Below are 16,923 nucleotides of genomic sequence, written 5' to 3'. Positions count from 1 at the left end.
ATGTACAGCATGTCTCTCACAGCACACTGCTGCCATGTACAGCATGTCACCCACAGTATAGTGCTGCCATGTACAGCATGTCACCCACAGCATACTGCTGCCATGTACAGCATGTCACCCACAGCACACTGCTGCCATGTACAGCATGTCTCTCACAGCACACTGCTGCCATGTACAGCATGTCACCCACAGTATAGTGCTGCCATGTACAGCATGTCACCCACAGCACAGTGCTGCCATGTACAGCATGTCACCCACAGCACAGTGCTGCCATGTACAGCATGGCATCCACAGCACACTGCTGCCATGTACAGCATGTCTCTCACAGCACACTGCTGCCATGTACAGCATGTCACCCACAGTATAGTGCTGCCATGTACAGCATGTCACCCACAGCATACTGCTGCCATGTACAGCATGTCACCCACAGCACACTGCTGCCATGTACAGCATGTCTCTCACAGCACACTGCTGCCATGTACAGCATGTCACCCACAGTATAGTGCTGCCATGTACAGCATGTCACCCACAGCATACTGCTGCCATGTACAGCATGTCTCCCACAGTATACTGCTGCCATGTACAGCATGTCACCCACAGCATACTGATGCCATGTACAGCATGATACCCACAGCATACTGCCGCCATGTACAGCATGGCACCCACAGCACACCAACGCCATGTACAGCATGGCACCCACAGCACACCGCTGCCATGTACAGCATGGCACCCACAGCACACCGCTGCCATGTACAGCATGGCACCCACAGCACACTGCCATGTACAGCATGACACCCACAGTACCCTGCTGCCATATACAGCATGTCACCCACAGCACACTGCTGCCATGTACAGCATGGCAACCTGACAGTGCAATGATTTATAGTATAATTGTACTAAGTTTGATTTTCACAGATGTTATAGACAGTTCTCTTCTTGTAGTACATGCCTAAGTGTTCTGCTTAAAATGATGTGGAAATAGAAGTCATGGTCTGAATATGTGACAAAAAGTTCTTAGAGTAGTTCACCTCCCCCAGTGTGTGCATACTAACCCTTTAATTATACTTAAAGGTGGAAATGGCTGGGTTTCTGATAAATTGTCTCATAAATAACTGTGTGCGTCTAGCTAGAGATTGTATCAAATGTCAGTCTATAACATTATATAAAACCTGTTTGGGCCTGATTATACTTAAAAAAACACTAATGTAATTTCCTTTTGCAGCCTAGATTATGGTATTAAAACTTAGATTATTAGCATTTGTGAATCCCACGGGTTAGGCTATAGCATATATCGGAGTGTTGAACTACAATCACCTAAAACCTGGAAACACTGTACCTGCAATAGAGAAGGAGAAGGAAGGATTTTAGTGTATGCCATTATTTTTGGTTCTGTGTCAGATTTTTTTTAACCTTTTCTTGGTGTGACAGAAGTTACCACATTTTGGTTGGTGGACTATACTTTCAGGTCTAAGGCCCTAGCTGACTGAAATGACAAAGGAACTAAGCCCTCCCATCAGTATTTGAATAATCTGCAGTGGATATCTACACAGATTAATTCACTTGATATCTAATTAATTGATCCCAGAATGTCTAAAACCTTGACAGGTCACAAAACAGCAAATACTGTATATACATGTATACATAAAGATATATTTTGATCTTAGATTTTAAGCAGAGATTGTACAAACTAGGATACAATGGAAAAAGTGAGGAAAAACACTCCACTCACCTTCTTGTTCCTCTCTGAAATTCACAATAATTAATCCATTCATTAAGAGTGTCATTGAACTGGCCCTCAGCAAACAGTAAGGTTACTGCAATACTGCACAGGATGGGAATGCATAATCTGTAGCACAGAAAATACTAAGTGCTCTTAGAGGACTAAGAAACAGAGAGTGAGAGACAACCATCTGTTTCAGATATGAATGCATGAATCTGATATGAATGTTAACTGCTTAACTTCTTTCTGAAAGGAGTAAGGCATGTATATATATTTTTTAGTCTGAGCATTTGCAACAAAAATGATAAAAGCACAAAAAATAATAAATGGGTTACTGCATATCTGTTTTGAGATAAATGCAGCTCAATATAGTTCTCAGGCACTAACACCGTTATAACTGGTGAACCTTTTCTTGCCCTCTCCCTCTCCTCCTGTTCCACACCCTTTTGTTGGCCAAGAGCCTACAATTCCCTCTAGCATTCTCTTTAACAGACCATCCCTTGACCTAGTGATATGTGGAAACAGACTTTTTCAAAAACTGTCCGTGCTACTTAGAATCATCTTCTTCGATCTTTAATGAACTGCCAATAATTTAACACAAAACCACAATTTTATGAAAAATGGGCCAAAAATATGAGGCAAAAAGCTGGACATTATGAGAAAATCTGTACAGTTCAGAGGTATGGAAGGGTTTGTTAATTAAAAACAGCTTAGATTATAGAAGTCATAGTCTATAACTTGTTCTAAAGGATCCTAATATAAATGTGTAATATAGAGGTTATGATTGGTTCACTGACCATAACCTGCTTATTCTGTATAGGAGACATGGATGCCAAAAAATTCACCTCAAGAGCAAAGTTCAAGAGGTATCTTGGCAACCATGTCAAGAACATCTAATAAGGGGTTACAATCGATGAGACGGAAATAATTTTTTGTAGTGCATGGAGCTTTATCTGCTCTATGTGCTACTAATTTAAGAGGAAAAAATAGCTAAGTGTTTTCCCAGCTTTCAAAGCCGTAAAACACTTAGCAAGTGCTGTCAATGCACTCCATTACATTTACACTACCTCTATGTCTCTCAAGTGTGTAGATTTTCACACAACTTCCAGATTTTTGCTTCATATTTTTTTCCTTCATATTTTGGTATTTTCTGCATAGAATATGTGGCTTTCAGCCAAACCACTGAAGCTTGAAGTCACTAAGTAATGAGTAATGACATACATACAGATTATGCAGGCGAACATCCTGTTATTCTTTTTTTTTTTTTTTTTTACAGGAAGTTAGGGACATCTTAAGAGTACAGGCAGCAGGCAGAAGCAAATGTTATGTTTTGTTGCTGTCATTTGTTAGTCAGTACAGGCAGAACTGCCTAGTGTGGGACCCAACCTTAACATAAGCAGGGGGTGCAAGACATTTCTTAAGGTTGGCTCACATGCCATTCTGGTGCTTAACTGGTTTGCCTTTTTCCAAATAACAGAATGTAGCGTCAGCTATGAGTAGTTACCGTACATTCTGAGTATATATTAGGAAGGTTGAGTCTAAACTTGTGGCAAATGCATAACTTAGCAAGGTATAGCAAACACATATAAAGTCTTAGGGTGAAAATACTTTAAACCAATTACTAATTGGATTTAGCCTACACTAGAAAGCTATTACATATGACCCCAAGTGTGCAACACACAACCTTGAAGGTAAGCTTAGAAATCCCAGTTCTGAATGCTACCTATCACCAACACTAGTACACATTCAGGTGATCTCACATTAGAGAATAGGTCGTGAATGGATTTTGTATACAAAGTCACTTTTAGGTCATCTGATGACTCACATCATCCAATGATGAAGAAAACAAAGAGGAAAAGTAGAAGAGAGTATTAGTAATGGAGAAGTTAAAGAAATAGAAATTGAGTGTCTGGATTACCTGTGAAGTGAAGGATTTAATGTAGAAAATCTAACTCTGATAACATCACAGCAGGATAGAGCAATGGATCGCCAAATTAAGGAGACACCAGTGGAGATGGAAACATCTGATCAGTTGCCAAATGAAGATACTTTGAAGCCTTCCTTAGGAAACCAGTTCAAACATTCAGTTGGAGTTGCATAGGAAGGGAAAGAACAGGAAATTGTGGCAACTCTGATGTAGTCAATGTTTTGGAGTGATAGGCCAGTGAGTTCCCACAGGAAAGAGCAATGGATGACACAGGATGACAGTGAAGAGAATGTGGCACAGGAATATGCACTGGAACTTTCTATAGAATGCCCACAGGCCTGGAAAACAAAGAATGTGCCCTCAGTTTAGCAGAAAATGTTTCAAGAGAAGAGTTTATTGATTGAATACAGATGGACGGACATATTAAGATCAATGAAAGAAATAGATTACAGAAAATAAATAAAACCCAAAAAGTTAGAAGTTTGATAAAACAAATGAGGGCCGTAATTAGGACAGTTCGTAGAGACTCATGTGCTATAACAAAAGTAAATAGGATATATTACTGTGCAGGTAAAATAAAAACAGATAAAGTCTTACCAGAAAAAACACAGGGTAGTAGGGGAAAGGAAGGGGAGAAATCAAATGCCACCATGGAAGTACAAAATAGAGAAAACTATAAAGCAGTTAAGATAAGAAGTGTTACTGTTAGAAGACTTTAGTAGAGGGAACAGATCTACAAAAATACACAGAAAGATTAACACAATAAAAGCAATGTGCAGTATCAGAACAGATCAGGATCTATCATGCAGTATCACAAATAATAAACTAAACATATCATCACAGGCAAAAAACTTAGAAGATATGTAGAAAAATATAAACGAAAGGTACAAAATAAACAATTTATTGATGACCCAAAAAAGTTTTATAGATAATTGGGGAAACAAGGAAAAAGGAATTGAAACACCACCAAAAATAAAAGAAGAAATAGCTACATTTTGGAGAAATATCTATAAAGATCCTATGAAACATAAAGATGCTAAATGGATGGAAGAAGTAAAGGAAAGAATAAATTCAAATGTACACAATATGAAATGGGAGGAAGTAATGGCCAGAAAGATTGAAACAAAGTTAATAAAAGTTCCTAACTGGAAAACCCCAGGCCTAGATGCAGTTCCTAACTTTTGGCTAAACGTATTAACATCTTACATGAAGATTTAGCCATGAGTAAGAACTGTTTATATGCGCACCCCAAACAGACACCAGCCTGGTTAACAACAGTAAAAAACAATGCTCCTTCTTAAGAGCAAACATGCAAGCTACCCTAAAAACTATAGACCAATAACTTGCCTTCTGATGACATATAAACTATATACTAGAATTGATGCTGACAGAGTTTAAAGTCATTTAAAAGAAAATCAATGTAGTAGAGCAAAAGGGTAATAAAAGAAAGTCATACGGAACAAAGGATCATTTGTTGTTAAATAAAGCTGCTGGTTATGCTCCTGTGACTCCCCAGGTTAATCACTTAACTTAAAGTACTTTTCATCTATATTCTCATACCCTCTCCCTTTTTCTGCATCGAACTTAGTGTCCTTTCCCAAGACTGATACTGCTGATTTTATGCTAGGCTTGATATTTTCAATACCACAAAAGTCTATTCACAGTATGTATCCTGACAAAAATGCTGTTGTGAGTAATACCTTTACTAGGTTGGATTTCTACAACACCACAATGACTACATCAGTATGTACTCTAAGGCTAGTTCTAATATGAGTGTCTCCTCTGCTAACAAGTGTTCTCTTATATAGTGTCATGTTAAATACTTTTAAGAATAAGTATTACTATTTCAGTATATTGCATGCAATAGTTCTATATAACCTATTCCAATGAGTTATATTTTCTTCTGCTGTTTATTATGTTTTTACTAAGTATGCAGTAAGTTTGCTTGTTTATACTTACTCATTGCTGTATATATGTACAAAGTTTACACTAATATTTCACTGTTCTTGTTTGTTTAAAATTACTGTTGTAAATGTATAACAATATGGAGCTTTTCTCCCAAGGCCTCTGCTGAAAATGGACTTGTGTCCAGTCTGACTTTCCCGGTTAACAAATGTAAAATAAAAAAAATAAATAAAAATAAGAATAAAATAAATAATGGAGAACTGTAAAAATGGGAAGAATCTAAGTATGACATGGATAGACTACAAAAAAGCATTTGACAATATCCGACATTCATAGATAAAAGAGTGTTTAAAAAATGTATAAGATACACCCTACAATGATCGATTACATGACAGCCATCATGAAACAGTAGCAAACCACTTTGCAGTTAAGCCATGATTACGGACAAATTATTATTCCAGGGAGAAAAATTCAAAGGGGGATATTCCAGGGCAACTCTCTCTCTCACTGTTCTTTTGTCTGTGCGTAACCCATTAAGCTGTTTACTTAACAGATTAGGTTATGGTTATAATTTGGCTTCCGGAAAACAACAAAGTGTAAAGACTTATATTCTTTTTGTATATGATTTGAAACTCTATAGTTCCTCATATGAAGAACTGAAAGCACAACTGCAAGTGGTCTAAACTTTTTCAGATTATATAAGACTGTCATTTGGTCTTGATAAATGTGCAAAAACAACCTTTAAAGCAGGAAAACTGCAGCACCAGGAAAACATGAGTTTGGGACAAGAATATGATATAAAAGAACTTGAGCAAGAGGAAGTGTATAAATATCTGGGAAATGAAGAAGGGTCAAAAATAAAATGTGAACAAATGTGAATAAAACTTAGTAAGAAATATTTGAGAAGACTAAAATTAATACTGAAAACAGCATTGACATCTAGGAGCAAAGTCCAGGCTATAAATCAATTTGCTCTTTCTGTCCTAACTTATAGTTTTGGAGTGATTGACTGGCTCCAAAAGGTGTTGGATTGGTTGGACAGGAAAACAAGAAGGATGCTTCATGCTCATCAAATGATTTCTAAAAATCATCTCCATTCTGAAAGAGGTATGGGCCTCCTCGAAATTGATTAAATGTATAGATCTGCAGTCGTGGGACTGCATATATATGTGCTGACCTAACAAAACCCAAATGTAGTGGAAGTTTTGAAATATGAGGAGAATAAGTCTAAGATGACTTCCCTGCTTAGTTTAGCAGAAGCATATTGGTGTCAAGCAGGAATGGAAATCAAAGCAGAAGTAAATAAAAATCAGACAAGAACCGAATATGCCAAAAAGCAAAAAAGAATGTAAGGGGGAAGGATCAGATGAAAAGACAAGAAGTGAGGAAAATGCACAAGTATAGTTGCAAGTATAGCAAACTCTTGGAACAATCTAACGTTGACCAGGCTCGAATGCAGGAATGGTTAAGGAGAGGTGAATTTTAACCAAAAGATGAAAGGTTAATATTGGCCGCTCAAGATATTGGACTGCATACACATTGGTTTACAAAGTCCATTGAATATGTGGGAGAAACAGACAAATGTAGGTTTTATAAAACAGAATTGGAAACAGTCACACACCTTGTTGCTGGCTGTGATATACTAATGGCAGAAGGACTGTATACTGAAAGGCATAATAATGTGACAAGACTGTTGCACTGGGGATTGTGCAAACATTATAATACTGAAATAGATGAAAAACACTGGAAACACAAGCCACAAAGGATTACAGAAAATGATGAAGTTTATATCACATGGGATCACCCATTACCAATAGTTCAAAAAATAGATGTGAGAAAATCAGATATAGTAGTCCATGAAAAGAAGATAAAAGTAGCATTGATTAATGAAATTGCTACACCCAGTGACTACAGTGCCTTATGTACAGAGACACACAAAGTCATAAAATGCCAGGATTTGCAGGCAGAAACAAGGGGAATGTGGTAGAAGGATACCTAGACAATTCCAATAGTAGTAGGAGCAATGATTCTGAAAGAATTTACAGTTGTATTAAGATATGTTACCAATACATGTAACTCGATATGAATTGCAGAAGGACTAGCTCTCAACCTCTTGGCACAAAAAATCTGAACAAAGCCAAAAATAATGGGGAGACAAAACACAAAAAAATAGGGATACATTTTAAATATTGCTCTTATAAACTTAGAAAGTTGCTAGAATAAAAGGTGTTAACATGTATTTTCTGAAGGATATGAAGTCTATATCTCAATGCCTGTCATTATGTAGTGAATTCATTTCTCAATGATTTGCCACAAAGATCCATAAAACCACAAATTTTTTGAGGAACAAACCAAAAATATGAGGCAAAACTCTGGATATTCTGGGAAAATCTGGACAGTTGAGAGGTGTGACAATCATTACTGGGCACATTGTTGGTGCAGCAAAGAGCACTTCGGGCTAACATCAAAGAGTGAAACAATACTAATCTCATGAACTTTAATCATACTTTGACTTAGGAATGGGGTCCATTCCTGTCATGGTATTAGAAACCCAAAAGACTTGGAGAAATCAGAATTTGCTTCCAATGGCTCCTCTATATGACTGAGATTTACTAGTGGGGATGTCTAAGGGCAAAGTTACAGTAACAGCAAAGTTACATTTTCTGTGAGGATAGTCCAGTGCTGTCAGTGTGCTGTCAGTGTGCAATATTCACAAGCAGCAGTATATTTCACATTCACCGGAAAATGCCTCTGAATATGTAAAGCAATGTTGTATTAGCCAAAATTAACTATAGTAATGAAGTCATAACTTTTTTTTTGTTCCTTTGCAGGCAGTCAGTGAAGGAAAAATTATTGGGACTGAATGCCCATTTAGAGGTAAGTACTGGACCACGCAAGAATGATTTTAGTAAACAGTTCTGTTTATTTATATACACTCGCTGTTTTGACTTTTTGTTTGTCCATTACATGTATATAAAGATATATATGTATATATATATATATATATATATATATATATATATATATATATATACACGTGTGTGTCTGTATGTATTGCATTAATTTGCTTGATGGCAGAACAATGTAATAAGCCTATCTAGTCTGTGGTTTAAGTACATTTAATATTCTCCTGTACATACCTCCCTCCCCTTTTACTTTTATCCATTCATTTTAATTTATTTAATTTATTTATCCATCCATCATTGACAAGCTTAGTCCAAGTAGGCTAGTGGCCTGTTTTCAAGGGAGACCTGAGGTGGAATTTATACTACTAGGGAAAAATCTGGCCAGGGGTATCTGAGAACTTCCCCTACTCTTTTCAGTAGGTTTCATGGGATCTTTCACATCTACCTGAGCTACCATCAACTCAAGTAGATGAGACCTCAGTTTAACTTCTCATCCCAAGGACAAAATTTAATGTATGCCCCTTGAAGGCTACCAGGACGTTCCCCTCCAAGTCACATTCTGATGCTGTTTCATGGATCCAAAACTCATCATGAAGAAGTACTTTAAGAGATGCGGGGAGACCTTAATTTCTATGTTTCTTACGTTCCCCCCTTACCCCTCTGACCTTTGTGTTCAAGAATACCCCTTCACACCTCACTGACATTATCTTGTATAGCCGTATCATGTCTCCTTGTTAATGTCCATTGATGAGAAGAGCTGCAGCAGCTATGTTTTCTAGTCATGTATTTTACCTACCATTATAGACAGTTTTCCTGTGGCTTTCTTCTGAACTCCTAGCAGTAGTTTCATGTCCCTCTTCTTATAGGGCTTCCAGAACTACATACAAAACTGAGGCTGTGGCATGAACAAGGACTATTTACCTCTTTGCTTCTGGAGCCTATCATTCTGCTCTATCTTCCTGAGGATAGACCACAGCATTTTGTTAGATGCGGCTACTACCGTCTCACATTGTTCCTCAAGCTCCGACCGTTGTTTATTATCCTGTAGACAGTTGTCTTCAAAAGTCTCTATCTTTTTCCTCAGGATACTCTATGGCTTTCCCTGCTACTGCTATTGAGCTGACAGGCGTACTGTTCCCTACACTTCTTTCCTGCCCACACCACTTACTCGCACAACCCTTATAAAAGGATATCACTTTTTACTGTCTTGCACTACTCAGGCATGTTCTCACTGAACAGTGATCCACTGAAGGGATCCATTAGGGAATCTGCCAGTATTATGACCAGATATTTGAGGACCTAGGAGAAAACCTGTAAGGACAATCTTCATTGTAAATGTATTTTTTATTTATTTATTTATTTATGGAGCAGGCCCAAGTGCATAACATTAAGTACAATGTACAACATGAAGAGCATTTGCATTGACTAAAAATGGAGGCAGTTCAGTTGTGCTGAGCAACTGACGTCAAAACAGTAGAATTAACTGAGTAATATGGTCAAGGCAAAACACTAATAAAACACTTGTAATATTTTACAGTTGACTGGCTGTAATTTCTCCTTTAACAGACTGAGTATGAGATGACATAATACAGTAAAGATGAGGAGATCAGCTTATGACAAGTATGCATTTGTAATGGTAAGGCATAGACATAAAGCTAGGAAATTATAGCCATTGTCAATAAGGTTGTAATGTGTCATTATAAGGATGCAATTGGAAAATAATTTAATACTATGCTGTGCGCTATGAAGAATACAAGATTTGTTTTTACAGTGTGGTATGCAATGCAGTAGGTAGGTCAACTGGCACCCTGAGCAGTCCTCAGGCTAACAGCCACACAATAAGATGTTGAAGACCCCAAAACACATGACTTTCAAACTTATGCAAACACTCTGCTACAGTTACTATCACATAAAGCTACAAAACACATTCATTTAAGGAGCTGCAGTTATCAGTCACACTTTCTTAAATGCATTCCAGTGCTGCACTCATACTCTACAATGATTCAGCAGTGCTGATCATGCTCCCCAACAGCTTGCACCCAATCCAGCCGCCTTCTGTGTGCCTTACCCTAGTTATGGCATTGGTTGTGTGTTTGAAGAGTACGTTGAGGAGTGATTTGGTTTATACCACAGAAGCCCTGAATCAGATGATGAATGGTAGGTTTTGTAGAATGTCTTAATGTAGGTGTGGTGATTAATGACTGCATATAGATGCTGTAAAACACCTCCCTGTGGGCATTCAGTATATCTCTCAGCTGTCCCAAATTGTCTGTCATATTTTCAGTCAGTTGGATGCAGATGTAGTGGAGTGTCGATTCAGTGCATCAGCAGAGTGATGTTGTATTTGGGTCCATAATCCTGTACTCATAAATAACAGTATCTTATGGAAGCACTTAAGTATCTCAGGAAAGCCATTAACTCTAGCAAGATACTCCTTCGGATTCTCTATAGCTTGCACAGCATGCAAGATCGGTGCAGGAGCTCAAACAGGCAATATGTCTGCCGTGCAATCCAGGAACAGCCTGCAGGGGCATGCATGAGCGCTCCTGCACTAATCCTGCACGGATTAAGCCCTTGCATGCAAATCACCCCATTTGCAGGAGAAATCTATGCAAATGAGGTGATTTTGCAATCCAGGAAGCTTGCAACCATCTGTGCAGGACTAGTGCTATCTGCAGAAATGTACTCGGTTAGTAACCGAGTACATTTCTGCAAAATCCAAAACGGAGCTGTGACAGCTCCAAATAAAGGCTGCATATCATGTAGTAAGCATGCAAATGGCCAAGTATGAGGCCACTGGCATTGCAAACAGTAAAAAAAAAAACACAAAAATCAACTTTTATTTTTTTAGCCGATCTCGGCTGTTTAAGCGTAGGGCAGCGGTGCACAAATGGGATCGGGGGGAAAATAACAAAATGAATGTAAATTAAGCATTCTAACTAAAATCACTATTCTGCCATGCAACTCAAAGGCAGGCAGAAGACAACATGGCCAGTGAGTAGTGGTTGCTAAGGGGGGAGGCTCAGTGCCAGACATGTAACTATGCATTAGCAGGCAATCCTATGCAAATGAGGGGAAGGATAGTGAATCCCAGTTTTTCCCAGCATGTTAGTCAGGTCCCAACAATGTAAGAGTAGGAATATCTTGGTGCAAGCCTAGGAGTTAGGTGACATCATGGGGGGGTGTCAGGCATACTGTAAGCGGACTGGAGCCCTGTGGCTCGGGTTTGCTCCTAGCTTAGCACAGATAAGCTAGGAGGTGTGTCTAAACCTGCCCAGCACTCTTTACAAAGCCTAAGCAGGTGTGCGCACCACACACCAGGTTTTACAGGAAGAAAAAAGAAGTTAAACCAGGAAATAGCAGCACTTTGCACATTTGAGCACTCTGTTTGCACGGCATGCACCCGGGCTTAAACAGGAAGGCAACGGGAAGGGAAGACAGCAGTAGGAAGGTAATCAAGGAGAACTAGCTTAGCTGGCAGGTGAAATGTATCAGAATCAGCCAATTACACAGGCAGCAGACCAGCTCAGCCCAGAACACTACTATAAACTATGCAAACACCTTCCCCTCTGGTTTTTCCCGCACTCTACACCACAGGTGTAAACAAGCAGGGAACTTTTAACACAACAGCAAAATGATAGGGGCTGCAATAGCTATCATACAACAATTTGTGGAAGAGGCTGAGGGTGGTGAGGATGTAAATGCTGTCAACCAACCCACAGTGAGGAGACGGAGAAGAGTGTACAGACCCAGGGTAACCTACCAGGGGCTACATGAGCTGGAGATAGTGGAGCATTATAGAGTGGACAAGGACCTCCTACAGCAAATTGTTGAGCTGTGCCGGCTATGCCTGACACACAAAAGAGAGGGGAACCCATCCCAGTGGATACCAAGGTATGTGTAGGCCTACAAATACTAGCTACAGGTACCTTCCAAAGGCCAACTGAGGATATGATGGGGATTTCACAGGCATCGGCATCCAGGGTACTCCACCAGTTCCTGGATGCCATGTCAGCACATCGGTGAGCACGTATATTTCCCCAACACCCGTGAGGTGTTGGCCAGCAATATGCAACTGTTCCACCAAATAGCAGAATACCCAGAGGTAGTGGGTGCTATAGACTGCACGCAGATATGCATCAAAGCACCACCCAGTGAGCAGGGTAGGGTCTACATCAACTGCAAGGGCTTCCCCTCCATCAACTGCCAGGTGGTGTGCGTTGCCCAGGGCATAATAATGAATGCCCTGGAAGCTATCACAATTCCCGCATCTGGCATCTGATGCAGCTGTACCACAGATTTGCCAATGGGGATATCTCTGATGGTCACCTAGTGGGGGATGCTGGATATGCACTGGAGCCGTGGCTGATGACACCCATCAGAAATGCACACACACACAAACACGAACAAGAACTCCATAATGAGGTACACGCACAGACCAGAATTATAGTAGAGCATGTGTTTGGGATGCTCAAGTCCCGGTTCCGGTGCCTGGACACATCCGGTGGAGCCTTGCAGTACTCACCAGCTACATGTACCCAAATTGTCCTTGTATGTGCCATGCTACACAATATGATCATGTGGAAACAGCTGCAGCAGGAACAGCATGGGGCAAGGCCACACAGCCCTCCACCATTGCCAAGGCCTGCACATGCACAGAATGACTCAGAGGATGAACAACCTGAGCCTGCCCCAGTAGGCAGAAGGAAGCATGCCCAGTATGCCCTGGCCTTGGCAAAGAGGCAACACATAGCACATACACTGACACAGGAGGGACTCAGGGAATAACACCTCTCTTTGACTCTCACATACAGTAAAAGGGATGCCAAACATGACACTACCTGTGCTTGACCATGTGTAGGGAGTGTACTATGTGCATCCGACATAGGCAGCCCTTCAGCACCACCCACAATACTGGGACACCCACAAGGTAAGTGACTCACACATGCCAGTCAGGGGGGTTCACATACCAAACAACAGTCACAGCCAGCAGGACAAGTGTAGACAACACAAACAGAGGCTGTGCTATGGCCTCTGAATGAGGCCTATGGGTGACACCCCCCCGGCTTACACAGACAGACTACAGCAGGTCAGGCAGTGAGATGTCAGTTCTGAAGGGTAGGAAGTCAGAAACTAATATGTAGGTAATTAAAAGCTAAGATCTGTAGTAAACTGATATGCCTCTAGTCAGCACGATAGGTAAGACTACAGACTGAAATGGAGTACCCGACATACTAGTACAGTCCTAGAAAATGTGTACAAGTGTCAGGTGTGCTCCCCCCACCCTACGTAGAAATATAGTAACAGGTGTGCCCCAAGTCCTGTGTAGAAATGTAGAAATAGCCAGGTGTTCCCCCCCCCCCATCCTATGCAGAAATGTAGTAACAGTCAATGCCAAATGATTGACGGATATCCTGCAGAGACAGCATGCTACCTGTAGGTGTACAACACAAAGGTCAGCACTGCAGTACAAACTACCTGGACTCAGTTGACACATTCAATACAGACAGCCATACTGAAAGGTCATACTGGGCATGCTCACACACTTAAATACATAAAGGCCATGTCTGCAAACACCAGTGGACCAGACATATCTGGCAGCCGCAGATGTTAGTGCAGACACTCCTCAGTATGCACCACTCATGCTTTGCACACACAGTGGAGGGGAATACAGGCATATATGTAAGGACAACACACTATAATAAGCCAAATGTAGACGTACATAGATGTGTGTAAAAAGGGTGACTTTGACTAGGAGCCATCCAGGCCTGTCCCACCCAGCACACAGCCAAAGGGCCACAACCACATGAGGGTCAGATGTCACTCACTGCAGATACTAGCCACCGGTATCTATCAGCATTACAGATTATGTGGTGCACGTGCCAGCTGTGCATCATGATTGTTCAAGGAAGTAGTAATCTAGCAGCTGTACACACATACCTGTGAAATATGACCCAGGTTGTGCCCGCATGTGGCATGTCAACCCCTAGATGAATGGGTTATGGCCCATGCACACACACTGCCCTCCCCATAGCCCCACTGTGACAAGCATGCTACAGTCATCCATTGTGAAATACACCTTTGGGAGACCTTTAGCCCAGTAATCTCTGTGGCACATCCCATAACTGTGTACTGCTGTAGTGTGATAAACTAGTTTAGTAGGCGTTCTAACCCCAACCTTGACAACTGTATGTGTGTGTCTGTGCAGAGAACAATGCTTTTTAGGGTGGTCACACCCCCCCACAATTTAAATGCTCTACTTTGTTATGGCTGCTGATGTCATCCACCTAGAAATACATCTCTGGGAAGGTTGTATCCCAGTAAACTCTGTAGTGTGTGCCATAACTGTGTACTGCTGTAGTGTGATAAAATAGTTAGGTAGAAGTTCTAACCCCAGCCTTGGCAACTGTGTGTCTGTCTGTGTAGAAAACAATGCTTTTTAGGGTAGTCACACCCCCTACAATTTAAATGCTCTACTTTGGTAAGGCTGCTGATGTCATCCACCTAGAAATACATCTCTGAGAAAATTGTATCCCAGTAATCTCCATAGCACATGCCATAGCTGTGTATTGCTGTAGTGTGATCAAATAGTTAGGTAGGAGTTCTAACCCTATCCTTGGCAAGTTTGTGTGTGTGTCTATCTGTGTAGAAAGCAATGATTTTTAGGGTAGTCACACTCCCTACAATTGAAATGCTGTACTTTGGTACAGTTGCTGATGTCATCCACCTAGAAATACACCTCTGGGGAAGTTTAGCGCAGTAATCTCTGTAGCGCGTGCCATAACTGTGTACTGCTGTAGTATGATAAATTAGTTAGAAAGGTGTTCTAATCCCCGACTTGGCAAGTGTGGGTATCTGTCTGACCCTGTTTGTGCAGTGTTTTTAGGGTAGTCACACTCCATACAATTTGTATGCTTTACTTTGGCAAGGCTGCTGATGTCATCCACCTAGAAATACACCTCTGGGAAGGATACAGCCCAGTAATCTCTGTATCGCGTGCCATAACTGCGTACTGCTGTAGTGTGATATAGACCTCTGTTAGGGGTTATATGCCCACACATGTCGGTTGTGGATGTTTTGTATGTGTTGCGATGTCTGTGTAGGGAGCAATGCATTTTAGGCTAGTCACACTCAGTACATGTCAAATGCCCTACTTTGGCAATCCTGCTGATGTTATTCATTGTGAAATACACCTTTGGGGAAGTTGTTCTCCAGTAATCTCCGTGGTGCGTCCTATAACAGCTCCATGCTGTAGTGTGGTATAGACCTCTGTTAGGGGTTCTACACCCACACATGTCGGTTGTGGATGTTTTGTGTGTGTTGCAATGTCTGTGTAGGGAGCAATGCATTTTAGGCTAGTCACACTCACTACAATTCGAATGTCCTACTTTGGCAATCTTGCAGATTTCATCCAATGTGATATACACCTTTGGGGAAGGAGTACTCCAGTAATCTCCATGGTGCACGCTATAACTGCGTAGTGCTGTAGTTTAATAAACTAGTTAGGTAGAGGTTCTACTCCCAGACATGACAGGTGTTTGTAACTTGTATCCTGTGTGGAGGAGTGTGTGACACCTGGACCTAATGGTCAGTGGGTTTTGCAAATTTTTTATATGGTGGCCCTAGTATATATCACAATGTCCACTGTACAGGGATAACAGATGTGAAATAGCTGAGAGGCTGGGGTGCAAATCCATACCAATACATGTGACATCAAGGCCAGGTAATCACAGTTAGCAACCCCAGTATTACCCAGAGCACACTCTCAACCCATGTCTCATACTCTCTGCTTTCACTGGCTTGCGTGAGTAAGCACAAAATTATCATTTTGTGAAATCACTCCCCTTCAACTATTGAAATTTATTGGCCATCCTACTGTATTCCATAGTACCCGAATACAAAAGTGACCATCCCCTTTCAATCTATCTTGTTGTTTTAAAAATAGTGACTCTCCACTAAAGCTTAACATTTTTAGACAGGTAAAACTTAAGTTACCTACTTTCACACTTCTGTAGTGCACACTGCCGTGTTTGGGATAAACCTTTTTTTTTTTTCATCTTACCTTTAAGCATCCCTGTGAATAGCACTTGCTCTAATACCTGCTGGAAATCACTAGGAAGCCTTAAACTGATACAAGCACTCAACTCTCCTTGTTAATAAGGAGAAATTAATCCTAAGCACTAAACAGCCTATAATTGCAAAGTACCTTGCTTAGGTAAGGGAAAACAGCTCCTGTATTTTACAAAAAAAGCACCAAACCAGGCATGTCCAAGGGTCAGCTTCAGGTGATTTCTCCTGTCCACCTGGTGAATCTGGGCATACTGGGGCAATGCAGCAATTGCCTCATGTACACAGACAACCTTCTCTTCCTACTACCCAACACTACAACCTGTGAGAGATCCACTTACATAGCCAATCTGGAAGCAAAGCTCTCTCCACCCAAGATTGTGCTAGACAGTCAAGAG

General features: G+C 40.7%; 1 protein-coding gene across 1 annotated transcript in view; it reads left to right on the top strand.

Annotated features, from left to right (window-relative positions):
- Positions 1-16,923, top strand: part of IL17RC (interleukin 17 receptor C) — a 564,676-nt gene that overhangs the window by 403,713 nt on the left and 144,040 nt on the right. The window contains exon 13 of the mRNA XM_044077385.1: positions 8,384-8,429. Coding sequence (XP_043933320.1) covers positions 8,384-8,429 — 46 coding nt within the window. The remainder of the gene's footprint in view (positions 1-8,383; positions 8,430-16,923) is intronic.

The sequence above is a fragment of the Protopterus annectens genome, chromosome 7.part0 (genome assembly GCF_019279795.1).
Source record: "Protopterus annectens isolate FY-2018-M chromosome 7.part0, PAN1.0, whole genome shotgun sequence".
NCBI classification, from domain to species: domain Eukaryota; kingdom Metazoa; phylum Chordata; order Ceratodontiformes; family Protopteridae; genus Protopterus; species Protopterus annectens.
Note: the sequence above shows the minus strand (reverse complement) of the source record. Positions and strands in the feature narration are given on the sequence as shown.